General features: G+C 45.6%; 1 protein-coding gene across 3 annotated transcripts; it reads left to right on the top strand.

The window, feature by feature from the left end:
- Window positions 1-15,162: 15,162 nt before the first annotated feature.
- On the top strand, window positions 15,163-25,071 carry SLC25A28 (solute carrier family 25 member 28). Of its 3 annotated transcripts, XM_065521254.1 has the most exons (5): window positions 15,999-16,350; window positions 17,485-20,140; window positions 21,675-21,903; window positions 22,988-23,044; window positions 24,227-25,071. In XM_065521254.1, exons 3-5 carry the CDS (start codon window positions 21,681-21,683, stop codon window positions 24,742-24,744), a joined length of 798 nt encoding a protein of 265 aa, XP_065377326.1. In that variant the 5' UTR covers window positions 15,999-16,350; window positions 17,485-20,140; window positions 21,675-21,680; the 3' UTR covers window positions 24,745-25,071. The 3 variants fall into 3 exon arrangements, with proteins under 3 accessions (XP_005566222.1, XP_065377326.1, XP_065377325.1); XM_005566165.3 differs by lacking the exons at window positions 15,999-16,350; window positions 17,485-20,140 and adding an exon at window positions 15,163-15,548; XM_065521253.1 differs by having other exon boundaries at window positions 15,999-20,140.
- The last annotated feature ends 1,605 nt before the right edge of the window (window positions 25,072-26,676 follow it).

Here is a 26,676-nt window from a genome sequence, read left to right as displayed (position 1 = left end):
GCTTGGACATGGGAGGCAGAGGTTGCGGTGAGCATTCAAATTATAGCAGACATATATCTAGGAGTGGAATTCCTGGGTCATATGGTAATTCTATGTTTAACTTTTTGAGGAACTGCCAAACTGTTTTCCATAGTGGCTGAATGATTTTGCATTCTCACCAGCAATGTATGAGGGTTCCAATTTCCTCAATGGTTGTTATTTTCTTGCCAATGGTTGTTATTTTCAACAATCATTGTGGTGGTTTTTTTGTTTGTTTTTGAGGCAGAGTTTTGCTCTTTTTGTGCAGGCTGGAGTGCAATGGCATGATCTCAGCTCACCACAACCTCTGCCTTCTGTGTTCAAGCGATTCTCCTGCTTCAGCCTCCTGAGTAGCTGGGATTACAGGCATGCACCACCAGGCCCGGCTAATTAATTTTTAATAGAGACGGGGTTTCTCCATGTTGGTCAGGCTGGTCTTGAACTCCCGACCTCGGGTGATCCACCCACCTCGGCCTCCCAAAGTGCTGGGATTGCAGGCGTGAGCCATGGCACCCAGCCCAATGATCGTGTTTTTTATTATAGCCATCCTTATAGGTATGAAGTGGCATAGCCAATAATCTTTTGACAAAGGAAAATGAAAAGCCTGGATAAACATTCAAAAAAATATAAAAGACAAATTTGTTTTTGACATATTTTCCTTTTACTTGATGGCATAATGTCGATCTATGAAAACATGTAAACATGTACTTTCCCCATACTTTTCCTAGAAATGATGCAAAATATAAAATTGAAACTCAAGTTGAGACATGAATAAATGAGGAATATTACTCAGTTTTTTCTTGTTTCTGACCAGAGAGGGATCATTGCCCTTTATTTCTTCCCAGCAAAAAATAAAAATTGTAAGTCTTGAATATCATAGTCCCAAGAGAGATAAGCCACAAACCTTGCCATGAATGTGCCACTTAAATGAAATAAGGCTCTTTCACCTTTAATATTTAATTACGCTCTCTTTACTTTGCTCTCAGGAGAATCTCCCTCCAGAAGCAATGTATTCTTTGAAAATAGTCAGAGATTGGAATCAGTGATGTAAATCAAAAACTCACTGCTCTGTTCTCACTTATTTGTGGGATCTAAAAATCAAAACGATTGAACTCATGGACATAGAGAGTAGAAGGATGGTTACCAGAGGCTGGGAAGGGTGGCAGGGAGCTTGCAGGGGGTAAGAATGGTTAATGGGTCCAAAAAAAAAATTGAAAGAATGAATTAGACCTACTATTTGACAGCAAAATAGGGTGACTATAGTCGATAATAACTTAATTGTACATTTTAAAATAACTTAAAAGTGGGGAGGATAGGCCGGGCGCGGTGGCTCAAGCCTGTAATCCCAGCACTTTGGGAGGCCGAGACGGGCGGATCACGAGGTCAGGAGATCGAGACCAGCCTGGCTAACACGGTGAAACCCCGTCTCTACTAAAAATACAAAAAATTAGCCGGGCGCGGTGGCGGGCACCTGTAGTCCTAGCTACTCAGGAGGCTGAGGCAGGAGAATGGCGTGAACCCAGGAGGCGGAGCTTGCAGTGAGCCGAGATCGCGCCACTGCACTCCAGCCTGGGCAACAGCGTGAGACTCCGTCTCAAAAAAAAAAAAAAAAAAAAAAAAAAAAAACTAGCCGGGCGAGGTGGTGGGAGCCTGTAATCCCAGCTACTTGGGAGGCTGAGGCAGGAGAATGGCGTAGACCTGGGAGGCAGAGCTTGCAGTGAGCTGAGATCCGGCCACTGCACTCCAGCCTGGGCGACAGAGCAAGACTCCATCTCAAAAAAAAAAAAAAAAAAAAGTGGGCAGGGTATGGTAGCTCATGTCTGTAATCCCATCAGTTTGGGAGGCTGAAGTGGGAGGATCACTTGAGCTCAGGAGTTTGAGACCAGTCTAAGCAACATAATGTGACCTTGTCTCTACTAAAATTCAAAAAAATTAGCCGGATGTATTACTTCATGACTGTAGTCCCACTACTTGGGAGACAGAAGCAGGAAGATCTCTTGAGACTGGGAGGTCAAAGGTGCAGTGAGCCATGATCATGCTACTGTATTCTAGTCTGAGTGATGGAGCAATACCTCCCAAAAAAATAAAAGAAGATGAATAAATAAACAAATACATAAACAAAGCATGTAATTGGATTGTTTATAGCTCAAAGGATAAATGCTTGAGGGGATGGATACCCCGTTCTCCATGATGTGATTATTTTACATTGCAGGTCTATATTAAAACATCTCATGTACCCTATAAATATATAACTATGTTTCCAAAAAAAAAGTTATTTTTTGTTTTGTTTGTTTGTTTGTTTTGTTTTTTGAGATTGTCTTGGCCTGTCGCCTAGGCTGGAGTGTGGTGGCATGATCTTTGCTCACTGCAACCTCTGCCTCCCTGGTTCAAGCCATTCTCATGCCTCAGCCTCCCAAGTAGCTGGGATTACAGGCATGCAACACCAATGCCCAGCAATTTTTGTATTTTTAGTACAGACAGCATTTCACCATGTTGGCCAGGCTGGTCTTGAACTCCTGGCCTTAAGTGATCTGCCCACTGTGGCCTCCCAAAGTGCTGGGAGGTGTGAGCCACCATATCTCGCCAAAAAATTAATTATTATTTTAAAAACACAAAGAGCAGGATTAAAGAATGAAAGTGACTCATCAGACAAAGTGGAATAAGAAATCTGGGGAAGAAGGACTAACGTTGGGATAGAAAACTGCCCTCTACTTATATTTTCCTCAATAAATGAGATTACAAATTTTAAAAAAACTGCTTCACTGTACAATATTTATGTATACAGAATATCCCACATGGGCTGAAATATCCATTCTTTTTTTTTTTTTTTTTTTTTTTTTGAGACAGAGTCTCACTCTGTCGCCCAGGCTGGAGTGCAGTGGCTGGATCTCAGCACACTGCAAGCTCCGCCTCCCGGGTTTACGCCATTCTCCTGGCTCAGACTCCCGAGTAGCTGGGATTACAGGCGCCCGCCACCTCGCCCGGCTAGTTTTTTGTATTTTTTTTTAGTAGAGACGGGGTTTCACCGTGTTAGCCAGGATGGTCTCGATCTCCTGACCTCGTGATCCGCCCGTCTCGGCTTTCCAAAGTGCTGGGATTACAGGCTTGAGCTACCGCATCCGGCCAAAATATCCATTCTAAAAGCCATGTTTTGCCCTTAACAGGAATATAAGTGAGTCAGGGAAAGACATGAAGTCTACTGTTATATCTTGATTGAAGGTCTTGCCAGCACAAGGATTGTCTGACAACCTGGATGTTTTTATGTAGCCAGAAAATAAATGATAGTAAGATGAAAAGTGAGTCAGGTCACACTTTTCTTTTGCAGGATGAAAGGAGAGATTGAGAAAGGGGAGGAAGGAGAGAAGAATTGTTTCAATGGCTTTTTCAGGAAGATGAATTTTAGGAAAGAATTAATCCAGATGAGTAGCAAATTGATTCCCTTGAAACAATGTTCCCTAAATACCCCTTGGAACCTCTTCCTGTACACAGTCTCCAGTTTGAAAACTAATGAAATAAATAATGACTCTCCTGATCCTTTCAGTCCTCATTGCTTACCCCATCTCTGAATTCCTGCAGCTCTTATGTTCTGTTTCTTCACAATTTAGGAATCAGTTTATCTTTAAGTGACTGTAAGGTTAGCAGTCTTATTTTTCATGTGTGGCTGCTGGAATCAATCTCATTTTATTCTACACTCATACCTCATGCCCAGGTATGATGGCAGTTCAGGGAAGGAGGGTAGTGTAAGCTGAAGGCAGCAGTGGGACCTGCTTTGAATCTTCAATAATGAGAATTTTGATACGAACAAAGGGCGAAATGCATTCTAGGGAAAAGCAGTTTCTCTACGATACAAATTCAGCTGTAACAAAGATTCCCATTAACAGCAATTGCTTAACAAGCTCTCTCATATCTGAGCACAAGCGGTCTGAGGTGATAGGATGCCTCATGGTGTTAAGGACACAAGTTTCTTCTAACTTTTGCTCTGCCACCAGCTAAGGTATAGGCCTTGTCCTCATGGCCAAAAATAATTATCTTCTGGGTCTGTGTTCTGACGAGAAGGGAGAAAATGAGCACAAGGAGAACATACCCTTTTCTTTTAAAGGCACAACCCAGGTGTTTCAAACATCACTTTCACTCACATGCCACTAACTAGAACTTAGTCATACAGCCAATGTTGGTTGCCAGGGAAGCTGGGGAAAATATTACCCCATCTCTGAATTCCTGCAGCTCTTATGTTCTGTTTCTTCACAATTTAGGAATCAGCTTTAGCTGGGAAGCCACATGCCCAGTTTGAAACTTGAGGTTTCTATTACTAAAGAAAAAAAATGAGACTTGATGTTAAGAAAACCAGTGGTCTCGTAGAGAGATATAGAAAATGACAAGATAGAAGGGAGAATGTGAAAAACAATTGTACTGGGAATGAAAGGTGAAGCCAGCTGGGCTTCTGGGTTGGGTGGGGACTCGGAGAACTTTCCTTTCTAGCTAGAGGATTGTAAACGCACCAATCAACACTCTGTAAAACTGCACCAATCAGCACTCTGTATCTAGCTAAAGGATTGTAAATGCACCAATCAGCACTCTGTAAAATGGACCAATCAACGCTCTGTAAAATGGACCAATCAGCAGGATGTGGGTGGGGCCAAATAAGGGACTAAAAGTTGGCCACCCAAGCCAGCAGCGGCAACCCACTTGGGTCCCCTTCCACGCTGTGGAAGCTTTGTTCTTTTGCTCTTCACAATAAATCTTGCTGCTACTCACTATTTGGGTCCACACTACCTTTATGAGCTGTAACACTCACTGCGAGGGTTTGTGGCTTCATTCCTGAAATCAGTGAGACCACAAGCCCACCAGAAGGAAGAAACTCTGGACACATCTGAACATCTGAAGGAACAAACTCTGGACACACTATCTTTAAGAACTGTAACACTCACCATGAGGGTCTGTGGCTTCATTCTTGAAGTCAGCGAGACCAAGAACTAACCGGAAGGAATAAATTCTGGAAACATTTTGGTGACCATGAAGGGACATATTTTGGCAACTAACATGGGGCTATTGCCAAGCGGTGAGTACCATTGAACCCCTTTTGCTTGCTATTGTGGCCTATTTTTCCTTAGGATTTGGGGGCTAAATACCGGGCACCTGTCGGCCAGTTAAAAGGGACCAGCATGGCCGCTGGACTAAAGACACGTCAGGCTTTCTGGGAAAGGGCTCTCTAACAACCTCTGACTCTTTGGAGTTGGGAGCGTTGGTTTGCCTGGAACCAGCTTCTGCTTTTCCTGTACTTCTGGGCTGAGGTGAGGGTCAACAGAGAGGAAAGCCAACAAGTTGGTTGACCCTGTGGCCATGAGCAGAACTCTCAAAGTCACATCGCCCAAGCGAGACTCGCCCATCTATCCTATCTATCCTGACCCTTGCCTTCTGGGTCCTAATGCCTGTCAGACAAACTTCCTCTCACCTCTCTTCTCCAAGGCTAGGCCTGCTTCTAAAAACCACTCCCTGTCTCTGGTGCTTTTCTAGTTTCTCCTATAAGAATGATTTCTAGTATAAACTTCAGGACTCTATTCCCTTCTTTAGGCACCCGGGTTCACCAATCAGAAAGACATAATTTTTGCCCAAAGCCCCATCGAAGTGGGGACTATGTGGAATCTCAGGATCCCTCCTCAGACTAGCAGGCCTAACAAAAGCTATTCCTGAAGCTGGGATTTGGGGATCCTCAGAAATTGTATCCTTCCTATTCATATAAGTGAGGGCAAAAGGCATCACTCCTCCAACTCTGGAGATCCCTCCCCTCCCTCAGGGTATGGCCCTCCACTTCATTTTGGGGACATAACATCTTTATAGGACAGGGGTAATGTCCCAATACTAACAGGAGAATGCTTAGGACTCTTAACAGGTTTTAGAGAATACGTCAGTAAGGGTCACTATTCCGACCTTCCTCGGTCCTCCTTGTGGTCTAGGAGAAAAACTAGTGTTTCTACTGCTGCATCAGTGAGCACAACTATTCTGATCAGCAGAGTCCAGGGACCTTTGTGGGTTCTTGGCAAGAGGTGTCTGCTGCTGCGTCTGTGAGCACAACTATTCCGATCAGCAGGGTCCAGGGACCATTGAGGGTTCTTGGGCAGGGGGAGAAACAAACCAAAACTGTGGGCTGTTTTGTCTTTCGTATGGGAAACACTCAGGCATCAACAGGCTCACCCTTGAAATGCATCCTAAGCCATTGGGACCAATTTGACCCACAAACCCTGAAAAAGAGGCAGCTCATTTTTTTCCTGCACTACAGCCTGGCCACAATATTCTCTCTCTGATGGGGAAAAATGGCCACCTGAGGGAAGTATAAATTACAATACTATCCTGCAGCTTGACTTTTTCTGTAAGAGGGAAGGCAAATGGAGTGAAATACCTTATGTCCAAGCTTTCTTTTCACTGAAGGAGAATCCACAACTATGCAAAGCTTGCAATTTACATCCCACAGGAGGACCTCTCAGCTTACCTCCATATCCTTCCTATTAATATATAGCTCCCCTTCCTATTAATGATAAGCCTCCTCTAATCTCCCCTTCCCAGAAGGAAACAAGCAAAGAAATCTCCAAAGGACCACAAAAACCCCCAGGACTATCGATTATGTCCCCTTCAAGCTGAGGGGGGAGGGGAATTTAGCCCAACCCGGGTACATGTCCCCTTCTCCTTCTCTGATTTAAAGCAGATCAAGGCAGACCTGGGGAAGTTTTCAGATGATCCTGATAGGTACATAGATGTCCTATAGGGTCTAGGGCAAACTTTCTTTTTTTTTTTTTTTTTTTTGAGACGGAGTCTCGCTCTGTTGCCCAGGCTGGAGTGCAGTGGCGAGATCTTGGCTCACTGCAAGCTCCGCCTCCTGGGTTCACGCCATTCTCCTGCCTCAGCCTCCCGAGTAGCTGGGACTACAGGCGCCCACCACCACACCCGGCTAATTTTTTGTATTTTCGGTAGAGACGGGGTTTCACCGTGTTAGCCAGGATGGTCTCGATCTCCTGACCTCGTGATCCACCCGCCTTGGCCTCCCAAAGTACTGGGATTACAGGCGTGAGCCACCGCGCCCGGCCTAGGGCAAACCTTCTATCTCACTTGGAGAGATGTCATGCTATTGCTAGATCAAACCCTGGCCTTTAATGAAAAGCATGCAACTTTAGCTGTAGCCCGAGAGTTTGGAGATACCCAGTATCTTAGTCAAGTAAATGATAGAATGACAGCCAAAGAAAGGGACAAATTCCCTACTGGTCAGCAAGCCATCCCCAGTATGGATCCCCACTGGGACCTCGATTCAGATCATGGGGACTGGAGTCACAAACATCTGTTGACCTGTGTTGTAGAAGGACTAAGGAGAATTAGGAAAAAGCCCATGAATTATTCAATGATGTCCACCATAACTCAGGGAAAGGAAGAAAATCCTTCTGCCTTCCTTGAGTGGCTACAGGAGGCCTTAAGAAAATATACTCCCCTGTCATCTGACTCACTCGAGGGTCGATTGATCCTAAAAGATAAGTTTATTACCCAATCAGTTGCAGATATCAGGAGAAAACTACAAAAGCGAGCCCTGGGCCCCAGACAAAATCTGGAGGCATTATTAAACCTGGCAACCTTGGTGTTCTATAATAGGGACCAAGGGGAACAGACCAAAAAGGAAAAGTGAGATCAGAGAAAGGCTGCAGGCTTAGTCATGGCCCTCAGACAAACAAACCTTGGTGGTTCAGAGAGGACAGAAAATGCAGAAAGCCTATCACCTGGTAGGGCTTGTTATTTACAAAAACACTTTAAAAAAGAGTGTCCTACGAGAAACAAGCTGTCCCCTTTCCCATGTCCACTATGCTGAGGCAATCACTGGAAGGACAAAGGTTCTCTGGACCAGAAGCCCCCAACCAGATGATCCAACAATAGGACTGAGGCAAGCACCAGCTCATGTCATCACCCTCACTGAGCCCTGGGTATGTATAACCAGTGAAGGCCGGGAAATTGACTTCCTCCTTGATACTGGTGCGGCTTTCTCAGTGTTAATCTTCTGTCCCGGACAACTGTCCTCAAGGTCCATTACCATCTGAGGAATCCTGGGACAGCCTGTAACCAGGTATTTCTCCTCAGTTGTAATTGGGAGACTGCTACAGATAGCAAGTATGCTTATCTAATCCTACATGCCCATGCTGCAATATGGAAAGAAAGGGAGTTCCTAACCTCTGGGGGAACCCCCATTAAATATCACAAGGAAACCATGGAGTTATTGCATGCAATGCAAAAACCCAAAGAGGTGTCAGTCTTACATGGTCAAAGCCATCAAAAAGGAAAGGAGAGGGGAGAACAGCAGCATAAGCAGCTGGCAGAGGCAGTAGAAAGGAGAGAAAGAGACAGAAAGTCAGAGAAAGAGAGAGAGGAAGAAACAGAGAGACAAAGAGAAGGAGACAGAGGAAGAGACAGAGACAAAGAAGGAGTCAGAGAGACAGAGAGAGGAAGAGACAGAGAGACAGAAAGTCAAAGATGGAAAGAGAGGAAGAGACAAAGAGGGAATCAGAGAGAAAGAGACAGACAAAGAAGAAATCAAAGAGAGAAAAAGAGAGAGATAGAAGTAGTAAAGAAAAAAAAAGTGTACCCTATTCCCTTAAAAGCCAGGGTAAATTTAAAACCTATAATTGATAATTGAAGGTCTTCTCTGTAACCCTATAACACTCCAATACCACCTTGTTGTGGGTGTAAACAAGGGCATAGCCTGAAAGCACTGAGGCCACTGACAACCCATAGCCTTCCCATCAAAAATCCTTAACCCAGCAAGTTTCCTAACAGGGGATCTAAATCTTAATTAATTACCATACACAGGTCTGACCAGACCTAGGAGGAACTCCCTTCAGGACAGGAGGATGGTTCCTACCCAGAGATTAAGGAAAAAAGACACAGTGGGTATTCAGTAAGTGATAAGCAAACTCTTGCAGAAGCAGAGTTAGGAAAATTGCCTAATAATTGGTCTGCTCAAACATGCGAGTTGTTTGCACTCAGCCAAACCTTAAAGTACACGCAGAATCAGGAAGGAGCCATCTATACCAATTCTAAGTTAATATGGACTGAACAAGGTTTTATTAATAGCAAAGAAAAATTAAATCCCAAACTTACAAGGTTTTCAACAAAAGTAAAATTTGCTAAAAGTTAACAGTGTAACATGTATTATCATAACTTCTAATCTTATGGAAATCGGACCCTATCAGTACCCCTCAAAGCTCAAGTGTGTCAGCACATAGCCATACAACTAATACCCCTACTTATATAGTTAGGAACGGCTACTGTTACAGGAACTGGAATAGCCAGTTTATCTACTTCATTATGCTACTACCACACACTCTCAAAAGATTTCTCAGACAGTTTGCAAGAAATAGCGAAATCTATCCTTACTCTATAATCCCAAATAGACTCTTTGGCAGCAGTGACTCTCCAAAACCACCAAGGCCTAGACCTCCTCACTGCTGAGAAAGGAGGACTCTGCACCTTCTTAGGGGTAGAGTGTTGTTTTTACACTAACCAGTCAGGGATAGTATGAGATGCCACCCAGCATTTACAGGAAAAGTTTTCTGAAATCAGACAATGCCTTTCAAACTCTTATAACCAACCTCTGGAGTTGGGCGACATTGCTTCTCCCTTTTCTAGGTCTTGTGACAGCCATCTTGCTATTACTCGCGTTCAGACCCTGTATTTTGAACCTCCTTTTCAAATTTGTTTCCTCTAGGATCGAGGCCATCAAGCTACAGATGGTCTTACAAATGGAACCCTAAATGAGCTCAACTAACAACTTCTACCAAACACCCCAGACCAACCCGCTGGCCCTTTCACTGGCCTAACAAGCTCCCCTCTAGAGGACACTACAACTGCAGGGCCCCTTCATTGCCCCTATCCAGCAGGAAGTAGCTACAGCGGTCATCACCCAATTTCCAACAGCAGTTGGGGTGTCCTGTTTACAGAGGGGATTGAGAGGTGAAGCCAGCTGGGCTTCTGAGTCGGGTGGGGACTTGGAGAACTTCTCTGTCTAGCTAGAGGATTGTAAACACACCAATCAGCACTCTGTGTCTAGCTAAAGGATTGTAAATGCACCAAACAGCACTCTGTGTCTAGCTAAAGAATTGTAAACGCATCAGTCAGCACTCTGTAAAATGGACCAATCAGCAAGATGTGGGGGGGCGGGGGCCAAGTAAGGGAATAAAAGCTGGCCACCCAAGCCAGCAGCGGAAACCCGCTCAGGTCCCCTTCCACGCTGTGGAAGTTTTGTTCTTTTGCTCTTCACAACGAATCTCGCTGCTGCTCACTCTTTGGGTCCACACTACCTTTATGAGCTATAACACTCACTGCAAGTGTCTGCAGCTTCATTTCTGAAGTAAGCGAGACCACGAACCCACCAGGAGGAACAAACAACTCTGGACACGCCACCTTTAAGAGCTGTAACACTCACTGCAAAGGTCTGCGGCTTCACTCCTGAAGTCAGCGAGACCACGAACCCACTGGAAGGAAGAAACTCTGGACACATCTGAACATCTGAAGGAACAAACTCTATACACACCATCTCTAAGAACTGTAACACTCACTGCAAGGGTCCGCAGCTTCGTTCTTGAAGTCAGCGAGACCAAGAACCCGCCAGAAGGAATAAATTCCGGACACTGGAATACAAGAAAACATGACTATAGTACCTGAGGAGTTGCAGGTGCAGGAAACTGTTGAGGGTTTGTGAAGAATATCACCAATGAAGTTCCTTGCCTACTTTTTTTTTCTTCGAGATGGAGTGTCACTCTATCACCCAGGCTGGAGTACAGTGGCACAATCTTAGCTCACTGCAACCTCCGCATCCCAGGTTCAAGTGATTCTCCCACCTCACCCTCCTGAGTAGCTGGGATTACAGGCACACACTGCCACACCTGGCTGATCTTTGTATTTTCAGTAGAGATGGAGTTTCACCATCTTGGCCAGACTGATCTCAAACTCCTGACCTCAAGTGATCCGCCTGCCTCAGTCTCCCAAAGTGCTGGGATTACAAGCATGAGCCACCACACCTGGCCTGCTTACCACTATAATTTTTTAGGAAGGTTTAGTGCTGGTGAGATGTACGACAGTGTGTATGGGTTTGTGTGCAGGTTAGGTGCTTACTATTCAAAGTGTGGTCCAAGGTCTAGCAGCATCAGCATCACTCGGGAGCTTGTCAAAAATGCAGAATCTAGGTAGGCATGGTGGCTCACACCTGTAATCTCAGAACTTTGGGAAGCTGAGACAAGAGGATTGCTTGAGTCCAGGAGTTCTAAGGCCATTTTGGGCAAGATAGCAAGACCCTGTGTCTACAAAAGAAAGAGAGAGAGAGAGAAAGAAAAAGAGAAAAGAGAGAAAGAGAGAGAGAGAAAGACGAAAGAAAAGAAAGAAAGAAAGGGGGGGGGAGGGAGGGAGGGAGGGAAAGAAAAGAAAGAAGAAAGAGAAAGAAAGAAGGAAGGAAAGGAAGGAAGGACGGAAGGAAGGAAGGAGAAAGGAAGAAAGAAGAGAATGAGGAATGAAGGAAGGGAGGGAGGGAAGAATCTTAGGCCCCACCCAGACATACAGAACTGCAATCTGCATTTTAACAAATTCTTCAGGTAATATCATTTATCATCACATTAAAGTCTCAGAACTACTGGGTTAGTTTATGCTATGGTGTGGAATAATCCTAAAAGTTCTGTGTCTTGAAACAACTAAGATTTATTTCTCACTGATGCTGAAGTCTGTCTGAGAGCAAGCAGGTAGCAAGTAGGGAACTCTGCTTCATGTCATCCTCACCAGAGCCCCAGGCTGACAGAGCCTCCACCATTTGAACAATCACTAGTCATGTGGCAGAGGAGGAAATGTGTGACTCTTGTGCTTCCCTCGTATTTCACTGGCCAAATCAAATCCCATGGCCATGCCTATCTTCAAGGAGGTGGAAAAAACATCCTACTATGTACCTGGAAGGAGGAGAATCGAAATACTGCTGAAGCTAGGGGATCCTCAAGGCAGGCAGGCCTTTCAAGGGGTTATGACAATACAGACGTAACCAGATTCAGGGAAAGTATATCAATACAGAGGAAAAGGAGAGCATAAACAGAAGAAACAGTTCAGAATAATGATTCTGAATGGGCACTCAAGGAAGACTCCAGCTTTACAGTCTCATTGACTGGGCAAGTAGTGAAGATTTTCATGGAAAACGAACATTTTGGAGGAATGGGTTAGGGTGGGGAGTGGAAAGGCTGAGTTTGGAATGGACATGCTGAGTCAGAAATCAAGGTGAATATTCACCACTTGTTTATCTTTCCAACCTCATGTTGTATCCCCTCCCCCACTCACTCACCATGCTCCAGCCACACTGGCCTTCTGTTCCTCATGCACCAACCTTGTTCTCATCTTAGGGTTGTCATACGTACTGTTCCTTCTGCTGGCCCCTTCTCCAAGTCTGTCATGACTGGCTCCTGCCTGTCATTCAGAACTCACCATACATGTCATCTCCTCAGAAAGGCCTTCCTTGGCTATACAAATGTAGCCACCCAGTCACACTATATCATACCACCCTATTTCAAAGATCAGCATGGCATCCAGAGCTGATATTTTGTGTGTGTTTTTCTGTCCCACCTCCCCACCCCCATCATTAAAAAGCTCCATGAGAACATGGACTCTGTCTGTCCTGTATCCCCAGCTTCAAGTACACAGTTGGTACTCAATAAACATTACTGAATGTTCCCATGGAATTTTCAGTTAAAAGTATGCAATAAGGGAAATAAAGATAGGTTCCAATGAGGACAACTGGTTTGGAATGGCAAAGTTCTCTAAGGTATTAAAGATGACCATGAAGCATTAAACTTTTAGGGATGTTCCACTTTAATGGCTAGAGAAGTGTAAGTGACTGAGAAGTCTAAAAGGTAGAGCGGTTTCTGAAGCTAGGAAAAAGTGCCAGTGAGGGGTGGGGGCAAGCGTTATCTCTGTTAAGAAAAACCGGAATAGAAAAAGACCATTGGATTTGGAAAGGTCATTTATGACCAATGAATAAGAGAGTGAAAAATGAAAAGAGCTTAAGGAGAGAAAGGACATAGAGGTGGATAGGTCATCACTTGAGTAATCTGGCAGTAAATGGAATTAGTACTCTAGCAGGATTGAATGGGTTTTTGGTAGACCTATTCATTTCTCAAGCTAAATATGCTAGAGAAATGGAGAGACTGAACATGCTGTGGGGGATTTCCTTTTTAAAAAAATTTTTTGAGACAAAGTTCTGCTTTGTCACCCAGGCTGGAGTGTAGTGGCGTCAACACAGCTCACTGCAGCCTCGGCCTCCCTGGTGCAAGCAATCCTCCCCCCAGTAGCTGAGACTACAGGTGCACGCCACCATACCCACCTAATTTTTGAATTTTTGTACTTTTTTGTATTTATTATTATTTTGTAGAGACGGGGTTTTGCCATGTTGTCCAGGCTGGTCTCAAACTCCTGAGCTCAAGCAATCGTCGCACCTCGGCCTCTCAAAGTGTTGGGGTTACAGGTGTGAGCCACTGCGCCGGCCAGGGAGAGGTTAACTAGGTTAATGGACCCCCTAGGGTGTCCACATGGCACCTTCAGGGACTCTGAAATGCAGAAATTATATGCAAAATTTTGGGTGCACAGAGGGGATGGGAGGTAGAAGTAGGAGAAGAGAATTCGTAGGTTTATTATTTTCCAAACGGTCGCGACCCAACGGTTAACAACGACCGCTTAAGAGTACAAAAAGTTTTTAAAAAGGAAGCCCAGAGAAGGGCTAAACTTTAGAAAGTAAAAAAGGAAAACATCCTTCCTATCCAAGGAAAGGCTATAAACAGATGAAAAAGTCCACAGTTGCATCATCTGGGTAAAACAGAGAAGACAGAGCTGGAAACCGCGGGCGGCTTGTGCCAACACGCTCAGGGAAGGCAAACGGAAGGCGCCCGTGCTCCCTAGCGCAGGAGGTCCTAAGGCCGGGAATCGCTGGCCTTGCCTCTCAGGACCCGGGCTGACCCGAGGCAGGCAGAGGCCCTCATCACCAGGCGGGGGGCCCATCAGCGCGCCGGCTCAGGAACAAGATGCTGATGCTTCAGACTGGGCCGGGCAGTGCGTCCGAGCTTCCCCACAGCCGCCGCACTTTCCTGCTGCCTTTGGGATGCGGCCTCCAGCCCCGCCTCGCCACCGGCCGTCATCTCTGAATCATCCCGCCCATTTCGACATCTTCCTTCCCCGCCTTCGGCTCTCGGCCTGGCGCAGAGCCCAGTGACAGCCGGGGCCCGGAGGACCTCATTCATTCAACACTTGCTGGGTTTACTGTGCGAACGTGGATGCGAGGCTCAGTGCCGGGCGCTGGGGCCTGAGGAGCACTGGGTCCGGCCCCAGGGCCCACTCCAGACCCGACAAGAGTCTAGCGGGCCGCCGCGGTCCCCCCCTGGCTGTGAGGCGGTTCCCGGCCCGCATGTCGCAACGGCTTCCCGGACAGGCTGCTGGTCGCGCCAGCCAGAGGATGACCGGTCCAGGCCGGCTCCGCCTCATGCCCGAGACGAGATCCCGCGGGAACACGGCTCTCCGGGGCCAGGGCCGCCCGCTCTCCAGCCACGCGTCTCAGAATTTGAGGAGCGCACTCGAGCGCTGGTCGTAACGGTGCCCGTCAGCAGTTTGACGTTGAAGGCCTGTCACCGCCCCGCCCCCGACGCGATCCCGCGCACGGGGACCGCAGCTCTGCAGGCGCCAGCAAGGGGCCCGAAGTCGGCCCCTAGACTCCCTGGGCGCTTCGCTCTTTCTATAGCCAATCGGGGACCGACGTGGTGCGGGCCAATGGCCGCGGTCAAAGTATCAAGAGTGGTTGAGCCTATCAAAGTTCAGCCTTAAGTTTCTCCCGCCCTTCTAAAAAGTCAGAGGCGGGTTGATCGCACATGTCGGCCAATCAGTGACCAATAAACAAGAAGCTTCCAAGATCAAAGGGGAAGGGGTGGGATTTAGGCGCTAGCAACGCCTCAGGGCGGAGGAATGACAGGCGACTTCGCTAATACTACCGACTGATTTTTCTCACGTCAGGAAAAGGGTGGGTCTAATTCGGGGTCTGCACCAATGGTTGGTTGGGGGGCGTGTCCGCGGGGCCAAGCGGGAGCCGGAGGCCCCGGGCTCTCTGGGCCGCGCCTGAGGCGGACACTACGGGGCCGGGGGGCGGCGGCGGGACTGGTGGCAGCGGCGGCGGGGGTGGGCGCCGCAGCTGGCCCGGGTGGATGGAGTTGGAGGGGCGGGGTGCTGGCGGTGTGGCGGGGGGGCCGGCGGCAGGGCCCGGGCGGAGCCCCGGGGAGTCGGCGCTGCTGGACGGGTGGCTGCAGCGGGGCGTGGGCCGGGGGGCCGGCGGCGGGGAGGCCGGGGCCTGCAGGCCGCCGGTACGTCAAGATCCGGACTCCGGCCCGGACTACGAGGCGCTGCCGGCTGGAGCCACTGTCACCACGCACATGGTGGCAGGCGCCGTGGCAGGGATCCTGGAGCACTGCGTGATGTACCCCATCGACTGCGTCAAGGTGAGACCTGCACTGGGCTTCGAACCAGACCTGGGGCTGACCCGACCCCTGGGTCTTGTCCGGAGCCAGGATCCCGGCTGAGAGCCGGAGGCGACATGGGTTCCTTCCTGGCTCCTGCCACTACCACATGATTCGAACCGACACTCCATTCAAGCAAGGTCCCAGCTGGGAGTTGATCCCAGTCAGGAACCAGGACCTATTTCTAACCGTCAGTGAAATCTGAATCGGGACTCAGGATCGAAAATCTGTCAGCCAAAGCCCTGGACCCCACCTGGGACTAAACAGGAATAGGGTGGGATGGGGTATCCCGAAGCTCAGGTAAGTGCTACTAACTCGATTAAGGTGAAGCCAGCTGGCGTGACCCAGACCCTGAAATGGATCTAACGGCTTGAGATGTTTTCTGGGCTAGTGCTTTTACAAACTCCTTACTGTATCTTCCTTTACTGACGGGGCAGGAACCCGAATCTGGAATCTTTCAGCTAGATAAAGGACTTACACGTTAAATCTTAACACATGAGTGATTGGAAATCATTGTGCAGTGAGAATGCAGAGTTCCAGACTGGAAGTAATATGGGAAAGATCGTATTCAGGAAAAGGTTTCAGTTTCTCTGTGAAGCAAGCATGATACCCCACCTATTTCCTGAACATGAAAATTGAGCTGGGATTAGGACTGTATGTGCAGGGAGCACATCAGCCTCCAAACAAGAGAGATGAAACTGATAGCAATTTCTTTGGCCACCTGAAGTTGACAAAAAGGGAGAAGTTGCCTAGAAAGGAAGTGTGACGGTATTAGAAAGTAGATGTAAGTATGAAGACAATGGAATGAGATCAACAAGAGGACACGATTCTTGTGAAAGTATAATTGCATTCACAACCAAGCAGGATGATTAATGTGTACAGAAGTCAGGTCCTTCTGAAGAAAGCTGGGTGAAGAAAGAAACAGATTATTGTTCTTTACAGTTCTTATTCTTGCATTAGTAAAGGTAGCAGCCACTAAAGGTGAGGACTGAATTGAGGGAGAGGTAAACTAGAGGGGACTGTTGATATGACAAAGACCGATACCTCCTTTACATGTTAAGGGTAATAGTCAAACAGTAACCTGGCAGCTTTTTGATTTATATTTCCTCGTCAAATCAGGAAAGTGTTATGTATTCAAAAGGAGGAGAGAATCAACTTGGGAAATGCAAAGTAGATCCCTTTTACCTCCCTCTGATTCCAGTACTGTTTCATGTTTTCCTTAGTAATGTGGATAAGGAAATGGGGGGAGTGCTCATTAAGCTTTGTGAATGACAGTAAACTGGCAGGAGTATTTTAGCACAAGGTAACTCCTAACAAGGGCCATATCCATTGAAAATGGGGTAAATGTACTTGACTAAAATGGACATTAGAATGTTAAATGCCCTTGTCAATTGGGAGAAATAGAAATAAACAGTAAAATCCATGAGAAGTAACAACATTGAAATGTAAAACGAGTAAGTACAAATAAAAAAGATGCATACATTATATGTATAGACTCTAGGTTGAATGACTTGTGAGTTAATAATGCCGTATATCCAAAAGTTAATATAATCTAGCTCCCTAGACTTAGATTAGGGAGTGAGTGCAGTATGAGTGGAGTGCAGGGTTTAGGATGCTGTTTTTCTGGATGAGTATTGAATGGAAAACAGATCAAAGAAAACCGTGAAAATTTATTTAATGGCTTGAAAAATACAGTGTAATAATTTATCTTAGATATATTACTGTAACTTACCAATTTAACCACTGTTCCATTATAACATAATGGGAGGTTATCTCCTTACTCCATATATTTACATCGTGCTATTGTTGCTATAAACATTTTATAAATCCCTGTTAAAAATGCTTCTAGAATATTTGGGTGCATGTCCTTAAGGGAGGCAAATCTTTGCCCTGTGATAAGATGGAATTGATTTTGCAGGAACAAAGACTATTCAGAATCAAATATGGTGAACAAAGTGGGAGGTCAAAATGGGTAATACTGTTGGCGTCAAAATAAGGTGGGACTTGAAAGCAAGGAGACTGCTTTACTTCTGAGGCCTATAAACCCATTGAGGAAACACCTCTGAAAGAGAAGTTCCAGAAAGGTTTTGCATAACCACAGCATTGCTGGAATAAGTCAATTGTAGCCTTCCAAGGTAACTATTTTGAAGAACAGTTCTTACTCATTTACATAAGCTTTGGCATTTTGGTTTTTAAAAAATTAGTCATACAACATTGCAGTTATATCTTGAAAGCCCTCCTTTAAGGAAATAAAGATTTGAGAAAAAAATGCTCAGGAGTTGTCAACAATAACGAAAGCTTATTTTAGAAGGCTCATTTTGACTTGCACTTAATGCTGGGATTTAAATGACTTAGAGGGAAAAACTAGGTGAGGCCAGTATGATTTAGTGTCAGTGAGTATGTTCAATGCTTTTGTGCAGGCATGAAAGTAAAATTCAAATCCCTTCCTTCAGAAAGGGCTTCCCAGTTTGCTTGTTCCGGCAGTTATCCTTCTTCTTTTAATAAGTGGATGGTGGGGAGGAAAACAGCCCAGTCTTTAAGACTGGAGGCAGGTATCCATGTTGTTGGAGCCTAAAGGGCAACCATAGTGTTTGCAAATGAAAGCTGACATTGCCTCTTAGCATGCAAGCCTGTCCATCCTCAGCTACTTATCAGGGTCAAGTTGACTTTTAATATCCTTGAGAGGGACCATGAGAAGTCAGTGTAGCCTTGCTAGACCATCGTTATTCAACCAGCTATTTCCATGGCCATAATGGAGAGGCTTGGGAGCCCAGATAAATCCCAGTTTCCTTTTCTGGGCCTCAGAGGCAAGCGCCAGACTTTATCTACGGGGACAGATTCTGCAACCCAAAACGGTCAGAACCCTTCTCAAAATCATCTGGCTAAGTACCCACCTATCATCAAGCTGCTGTTGTTGGCTCTGAAGTGGTGAAGCAAATATCCACTTATATAATAAAGAGGGGAAGAGCAGAGGGAGATAAATCTCCAGTTTCCAAATGTAAATGGTATCTGTACATATTCACCTGTGAAAGGTTAGGAAATGGAAACATTAGCTTATTTGATTTTCTTGCATCTAATAATAAGTGTTCAGTGATCTTGTGTGCCAAGCACTATCTGAAGTACCTTACATACATTTATTCATTTAATCTGTGAAGCAACTTGATGAAGTAGAAACCATTTTCATTATTTTACAGTTGAAAGGAGGCTTAGGGAACAGTTATATAACTTGTCCAAGGTCACAGAGTTTAGGTGGCACAGTTGTGATTTGAACTCAGTGTATCAGACTCTCAAGCCTTCCGTATAGCTTCCCAAAAGCAGATTACAAGAACCAGGCAAGGCACAGAATTTCACAGTAAAGCTTGTCCCTGAACATATGACCTTCAGATTAATAGTGGGACATGTAAATCATTATAGCCACAGAGAAACTTTAAAAGGAAAACAAAAAATACAAAATTAACCCCGATTTATTAGTGGCTAAGGACAGTTAGTTGCCCATGTATATTTGTGAAATGACTTATACAGGAGGCAATGCTACCATGATCTGTAAATTCTTAGATATGAACAAATATATCTTAGAATCATTTTGAATACAATAAAGATCTTTATATTTCTAGCACCTTATAAATTACCAATGGCTTTTACATACCTTATCTCTTTTAATCCCCACAACAGCCCTATGAGCCAGTCATTCTTGGCCTGTTGTTATAGATGACAATTTTGAAGCTTAGAGAGGTTAAGTGACGTACCCAAGATCATACAACTAGCAAAGCTGAGGCTCAGACTCAGGCTTTTTGACTCAAATGTGGCTTGTCTTTTACCAAATCACTTACCTCTCTACTGGGTTGTTTGACTTTTCTCCAAGCCAGGTCAAGGTTTTTCATACTGAGATTTTTCAGAAATTCTTACTTAGATATTTCATCTTTCTGTAAAAGGCAGATTTATTGGCCCACAAACTTGGGGAGCCATATTTATATACTTAGCATAGCTTATGCCCAGGTCCTCTCCATAAGGGTGTATTTTTATCGAGTTAGAATTGTTGAGTTAGACTTAGATGTGTGTATAGAATGTTCAAAGTAGCTTCCCACAATCTGGTTTTCTCTTGGGGGTGAGGAGTTCCAGGCCTCTGAAGCCAAACCTTTCAGAATTGGTAGCCAAATACACCACTAACTGCGGCAGAGCAATGCAATTTCTGAACATTCTCCCTATACAAGATCAGTTTTGAATAAATGCATGGAAACATGATAAGCCAAGAGGCTCAATTTATCTTTGCTTATTGGTAGCTCTAGCCAGCATTTGACCCGTAGTCTCTATGAACAACTCTTCTGATGGATTTTATATGCCTTGTGTGATGTGAAAGATCAGTAAACAAACCCTTTATTGGAAATACATGAGGTTTTGTGGGGGGAAGTAGGAAAGAATGTGTCAAATTGTGATAAGTGATACTGTATAGAGTATTTCTGATTGACCATCCAGTAACTAACCTTTTAAGCTTCCGGTTTTTTGTTGGTAGCAGGCAGGAGAAAATAACCAGAGGAATGTGGATTGCTTGCAGCTAACCGGGACCTGTTCATCTGGTTAGTTTCTTTTCTCCCATGATCTTGAGGAAAGGTATTACTCTTGGATTCCAATTGGCCAAGAGGAAGGTTGAAGCTTTTTTTTTCTTTTTTTTTTTTTGAGATGGAGTTTTGCTCTTGTTACCCTGGCTGCAGTGCAGTGGCTCAAACCAGCGAAGGCCCACTACAACCTCCGCCTTGCAGGTTCAAGCGATTCTCCTGCCTCCTGAGTAGCTGGGATTATAGGCGCATACCACCATGCTCGGCTAATTTTTTTTTGTATTTTTAGTAGAGACGGGGTTTCACCATGTTGGCGAGGCTAGTCTCGAACTCCTGACCTCAGGTGATCCGCTTGCCTCAGCCTCTCATAGTGCTGGGATTACAGGTGTGAGCCACTGTGCCTGGCCGAAGGTTCAAGCTTTTAATTCCAAATAGAATCTAGTGATTAGATTGATGCAGAAATTTAAACTGTACTTGGGCATCACTTGCTCCCATTGGCTCACCAGTGATTGTAACTGATACAGTTATGTGACAAAAGATTCATTCATTCAGCAGACAAATCAGAAGTGCTTATTGTGTGTCAGGCACCAGACATTGGTTTTTCTTTTTAGACATTGATTTTATATTAACTATTAGTTTCCATGTTACTTTACCTTGAAATGGGTCAGTAGATGGGTCAGAGAAATTTTCCTGGGGAGACACACTCTTCAGAAAAGGTCTAATTTAGGGAGGTGTTTCAAATAAGATTAATTTCCCAAATTTCAACAAAACTTTGTCAAGGAACATCATACAAAGTGTCTACCCTACGCTTTTATTCCAATCATTGAATCCTTTAGAGAGATTCCAAGGATTATGTTTCACTGAGACTGATTTTATTTACTAATGCCAATTTTGGGATTCAATCAATTTAGATTAGAAATCTGGAAGGGCCCTTCAGGATTGGAGACTAGATTGGTTTCTAGCTAGACACTCCCACCTTTGCAGTTTCAGGGTAAACTTTCTTTCCCAAGAAATAAAATCATCTATTAAGAATGCTACTTCTGCCAAGACTCGGTGTAGACCCAGCCGCCATTGCCAGATAGTCTGAAAAAGTATCAAAATATTAGCCGCCCCTCAGTGTGGTCATGAAGCAGGGCCAGGGGCAGTCTTTAGGTATAAAGCATAAAGTATGTCATAGACAGTAAATACTTGAATTTAGAATCCATTTGTGAAGAACTGTCAGCTTGAGTGTATTAAGGCACAAAAGCAACTTCTGAAAGCTTGATATTTGTTGCTGGTGCTCTGAATGATTTTGGAGTACCAGGACACTTAGCAAATGGTGGTATTATTTTTTTCAAGGAAAATAATGGTGTTCCACTCTCAGGGTCATAGATAACTAGAAAAAGAAAGGTCCAAGGCTTAAAAGAAAGATCAGCTATAGATTGGAAATAAGCTGAATGTCAGATATCCCTCTCACAGATGGGCACAGCTCCATGTAGAAGGTCTACCCAGTGTGTTGAGGTAGGGCGAGAAGTTGGCATTGCTGACATTGCGCTTCTCCTTGCTGTAATTTCAGACCCGGATGCAGAGTCTACAGCCTGACCCAGCTGCCCGCTATCGCAATGTGTTGGAAGCCCTCTGGAGGATTATAAGAACGGAGGGCCTATGGAGGCCCATGAGGGGGCTGAACGTCACAGCAACAGGCGCAGGGCCTGCCCACGCCCTTTATTTTGCCTGCTACGAAAAGTTAAAAAAGACATTGAGTGATGTAATCCACCCTGGGGGCAATAGCCATATTGCCAATGGTATTGAGCCTTCCTGTGCTGGTTCCCCCACTTTCCCAACTCTTTGGGCTTTGCTGCTGTCAGTGCTTTCCAGTCTCAGCATGGTTTGGAGCTGAAGCTTTGGGCTGGGATAGGCCAGATTTTAAGGGAGGGACTTCCAAACCTGATGTTCTCAGACAACGGGCCGCTTCAACCCTGCCTTTTCCTTTGGGGCATCTCAACAAAGGGTTACAGTATCCTCCCTTACCTACCAGCTTGACTTGTTCCTCTCATCTCCCTGGCATCAACTTCCAATGCCCTGGTAACGTGGAGACACACTGAACTACCCCCAGTGTATGTTTCATAGTTGTATGGTGTCCTGCTCCTCAGGGCAGGATTGGAGGCGACCCAGCCAGCCACCCAAGGAAGATACTAATGAAGCCCCTGCTTTTCGCCTCACCTTTTCAGGATCCTAACTCACCAGAGGCAGTTTGTGTTGTTGAGAACATGACAAAGCCTCATGACAAAGTGAATGGGGGTGGGGCCAAGGAACTGCATGAAGAAACCAGAAGGTTGTATGGAAGTAAGAGAAAGGATAGCAGCCTAGGGCTTCAGGACTGGCTGGAACCAAGTTGAGTGTGGAGAGGGTGAGGGGTAGAGTAGTTCAGGACCTGAACGAAAGATCTTTATAGACAAACGTTAGGATCTGCAAATGGGTTCTGCAGCAGGACAGAGGTGGGATTCTGTGGTGAGATTCTATGAGATCTGACCACCTGGCCCCCGTATCTCCCTCCACTGGTGGCAGGTGATGTGCTGGCATCCCTAGGCAGCAGTGTATCTGCTTCCTGTCTGGGGCGCTGCGTTTATTCTCAGAACTATCTTTATTGATAAGACCTGAGCTGGCCTTCCTATCATGGATGTGGAATGCATTGGTGACCTTACAAAGTTAGTGGGAACAGATACTTCCCCTTAAACAGGAGTTTAGGAGCAGTGGGTCCCCATCTTTTGGACTACCTCCTAATGTTACCTTGTGGTGTAGCACAGCCACTCCCCTTCAGTGGGAGACTTCAATGAGTTGGTCACACTCTCTTGGCCTTACATGTGGCAGTTGTTTTCTTGTTTGCAGGTGCGGCCGGGTGTGTGGCAACATTACTTCATGATGCAGCCATGAACCCTGCAGAAGGTAATGATTCCTCAACCTATCACTCTGGGCAGCTGCACCTGTGTTTCTTTCCAGTTTGCAGAAGAAAAGCCCATCAGTTTTGGTGGGAAATTCTCTTACCTTGTTTTACCACTAGAGGGTGCTCCCTCCATGTTTTTGGTAGTTAGGAGGCACCCTCTTGGACAGGAAGCAGATTCACTGGGATTTCACTAATCCTTGGGGCTTCCCTAGAAAAAGATATGGCTCCATGTGGCCTGTTTTGGGGCTTTCCTGGGAGTCTCCTTTGTAGTAGATTTGATCTGTCCTGAAAGTTTAGCAGGTTCATTTTTCTTCAAAGAGGTGAAGATGGATTCTTTTTTTTTTTTTTTGCCCTCTTATGATTTGCAGGAATTGACACTTAAATATATTGCCTTTCTTATCGGAATGAAGCTAGTTGGGATGGGAATGAAAGGTTAAATTGTAGAACTCAGTCCCTGCATTTCTACTGGGGTCTTGGCTTTTCAGTTGGAGGAAAATTCTCCAAAAACATTCTCCACGTGAGGATGAACAAATACAAGAGGATAGCATTGTTGCCACGTTCATTTTCTGTCTGGGCAAGGCCATGGGGTGGACAGAGCCAAAGCTAAGCTGAAGCTCCACAGAGCTCACACCATGTTATCTACTTGAGGGAGTGGGAGGTGTTTGAAAACTAAAGCCAACTCTTTTTGGCTAAGAATCTTTTCTTTGGTAGCACTTCTCTCTCCTCCCCTCTAGGAGGATCACCATCTCACATTTTAGAAGTTAGGTGCTCTTTGTACCTGAGGATTGGGATTGTTAGGGGCCTGTGTTCATGATAATGTTCACTGTCATGGAGTCATTTCTTGTTGGGAGTTGTAAGAGGGTAAGATTAGAGATAGGTACTTAGTTCAAGAAGACTCTCTGGAGCTCCCAAACCATAGATACGTCCTGTGTGTGAATTGGCTGGCTTTACAGAAGTCCTGATGGAAGTGGGTTTATTGTTTTTTGACTTGTTACCAACCCGCTGCCTACTCCCTCCTCTCAAAAAAGGGAAGCTGACTTCTCAGGTTAGCCAGCAGCTCACTCATACTTTTTTCTCTCTCTATTCCATTGGCTGATCTGCTGACTTGGGACTCTGAATCTGGATACTCTCCATCACTGGTTGGCCGCTGTCATCACTTCCTTCCTTGATGATGGCACTACTAGTGGTCAAGCAGAGGATGCAGATGTACAACTCACCATACCACCGGGTGACAGACTGTGTACGGGCAGTGTGGCAAAATGAAGGGGCCGGGGCCTTCTACCGCAGCTACACCACCCAGCTGACCATGAACGTTCCCTTCCAAGCCATTCACTTCATGACCTATGAATTCCTGCAGGAGCACTTTAACCCCCAGAGACGGTACAACCCAAGCTCCCACGTCCTCTCTGGAGCTTGCGCAGGAGCTGTAGCTGCCGCAGCCACAACCCCACTGGACGTTTGCAAAACACTGCTCAACACCCAGGAGTCCTTGGCTTTGAACTCACACATTACAGGACATATCACAGGCATGGCTAGTGCCTTCAGGACGGTATATCAAGTAGGTGGGGTGACCGCCTACTTCCGAGGGGTGCAAGCTAGAGTAATTTACCAGATCCCCTCCACAGCCATAGCGTGGTCTGTGTATGAGTTCTTCAAATACCTAATCACTAAACGGCAAGAAGAGTGGAGGGCCGGCAAGTGAAGTAGCACTGAACGAAGCCAGGGGTTCAGATGACACTGCTGCATCCTGCTCACATTCTCTGTCTCCTGGAATGCTCCCGCCTCAAGTGGAGTTAGAAGGAAGGTAGAGGGGCTCTCCCCCAGGATTTTGGTGTTTCGACTAACACCAGTTCCTGCCAACCTCTGTTGCCACCACCTTTCCTTCCAGGCCCTAAGCACGTGCAGCAAAGCACACCACAGCACCTTTGATAACCTCTCTCCATCCTGGGCCTGACGACCTGCTCTAGACTGTTATAGAGGGATAAGCAGCTCATTCCCCTGGTTCCTAATAAAAAGCCTTTAAATTAAATGGTTAATGGTTTCATTGGGTTTGTCTTGCTAAAGGGGAAGTGAAATGCTGTTAATTGTTCTTGACTTTCCTTTAAGCATAAATCAAGGGACCCAAAGGAAAGGTTTACTGAGTATGTCTGTAGTTTTTGTTTTCTGCTGATTTTCATGACGATTTAAGACATTAGTAGTAGGCCCCAAGCAATCTCTCTGATGGCTAGAACAACAAGCCCTTGACAGACCCCAACCAACCAGATGCTCCGGATGCCCACTATCTTCCCTAGGGCGGTAGTGCAGCGCAGAAGAGGCAGGTCTCTGCTCTAATTCGCAGCTCTCCCTGCAGCAGTGCTTTACATGTGGCACTTGGTTTCCATTTTAGTTGTGAAACTCAAATTATTCAGTGAGGCTGCAAGTCCTGAAGATTACATGGTAAAAAATACATTTCATTTTATTTTAAGGCTTTCACAGAGTACTTGAGCATGTGTGATCTCATTCGAACCTCAAAAATCTCTGAAGTAGGCAGTGCAGGTGTCATTTCTATTTCACAAGCAAGAAAGCTCAGAGGCTATGACTGGTCCAAAGCCTCACAGTCAGTGCAGAACTGGGACCCCAGCCCAAGTCTTTTGACCTCACAAGTGAATCTAAGCGTGGCTTCCTACAGATGGGAAATGAGTGGAGGGCATCTCACATCTACTGCCATCTACTGAGGAAGCTCCCTGATGACCAGCTGGGCTCTGCTTGGAGACTTTTCAGAGATGGGGCTTTCCCAGTGCTTGGTAGGTCAGTGTGTTCTTTTTTTTTTTTTTTTTTTTTAATGTCACTAGTTATTAGCAAGTTCTTCAGTACATAGAAATGTACCCCTCTGAGTCTTCCACCTATTCTTGTTAGCTCATCTGTCATTCATTCATTAACTATTGAGTGTCTCTATGCCAAGCACTGGTGTTGGAAATACGATAGATAAAACAATCCCAGCCCTCAAGGAGCTTATTGTCTGGAGAGGAAGATACATGGAAACAGGCAATCACAAGATAAAACGACAGGAGAGAAGATAGAATACACCTAGGATACTCAGAAGACAGAAGGATACCCAGCGTAGCTTTGGATGACCAGGGTAGACTTTTGGAGGAAGTGACATCTGAGGTAACACCTGGAAGGCAAATGAGCTAACTTGGTGAACAGGGGAGGGGTTATGTTCTAGACAAAGACCTAGAGGTAAGAGAATTAAAAAGTATTTGGGATTCAGTGTGCAAGTGGTTTGGTAGGACTGAAACAGTCTGGGCAAGACATGCAGCCTGAGAGCCAAGCCGAGACTGGGTCTTCAAAGCAATGCTGCGGAGTTTAGGTTTATCCTGAAGGCCATACAAAAGCATTATGGAGTTTTAAGCAGAGGTGTGGTGTGATCAGATTTACAATTTAAACAGATCACTTAGGCTCTCTGGAGAAAGGATTAGAGGAGCAAGACTGGACAGGCAGGCCAACTGGTTGGGAGGCTGCTGTGGTAATCCAGGCAAGTGCATGGTGGTCTGAAGCAGGACTGTGGCATGGAGCCGGGAGCCATGTTAGGATTGTAGAAGCAATAGGATTCGGTCACAAAGTAGATCTTGTCCTCCTCCCACCTGACAGCCCT

Source organism: Macaca fascicularis, chromosome 9 (genome assembly GCF_037993035.2).
Source record: "Macaca fascicularis isolate 582-1 chromosome 9, T2T-MFA8v1.1".
Classification (NCBI taxonomy): domain Eukaryota; kingdom Metazoa; phylum Chordata; class Mammalia; order Primates; family Cercopithecidae; genus Macaca; species Macaca fascicularis.
This window is presented reverse-complemented; position numbering and strand designations above follow the sequence as displayed.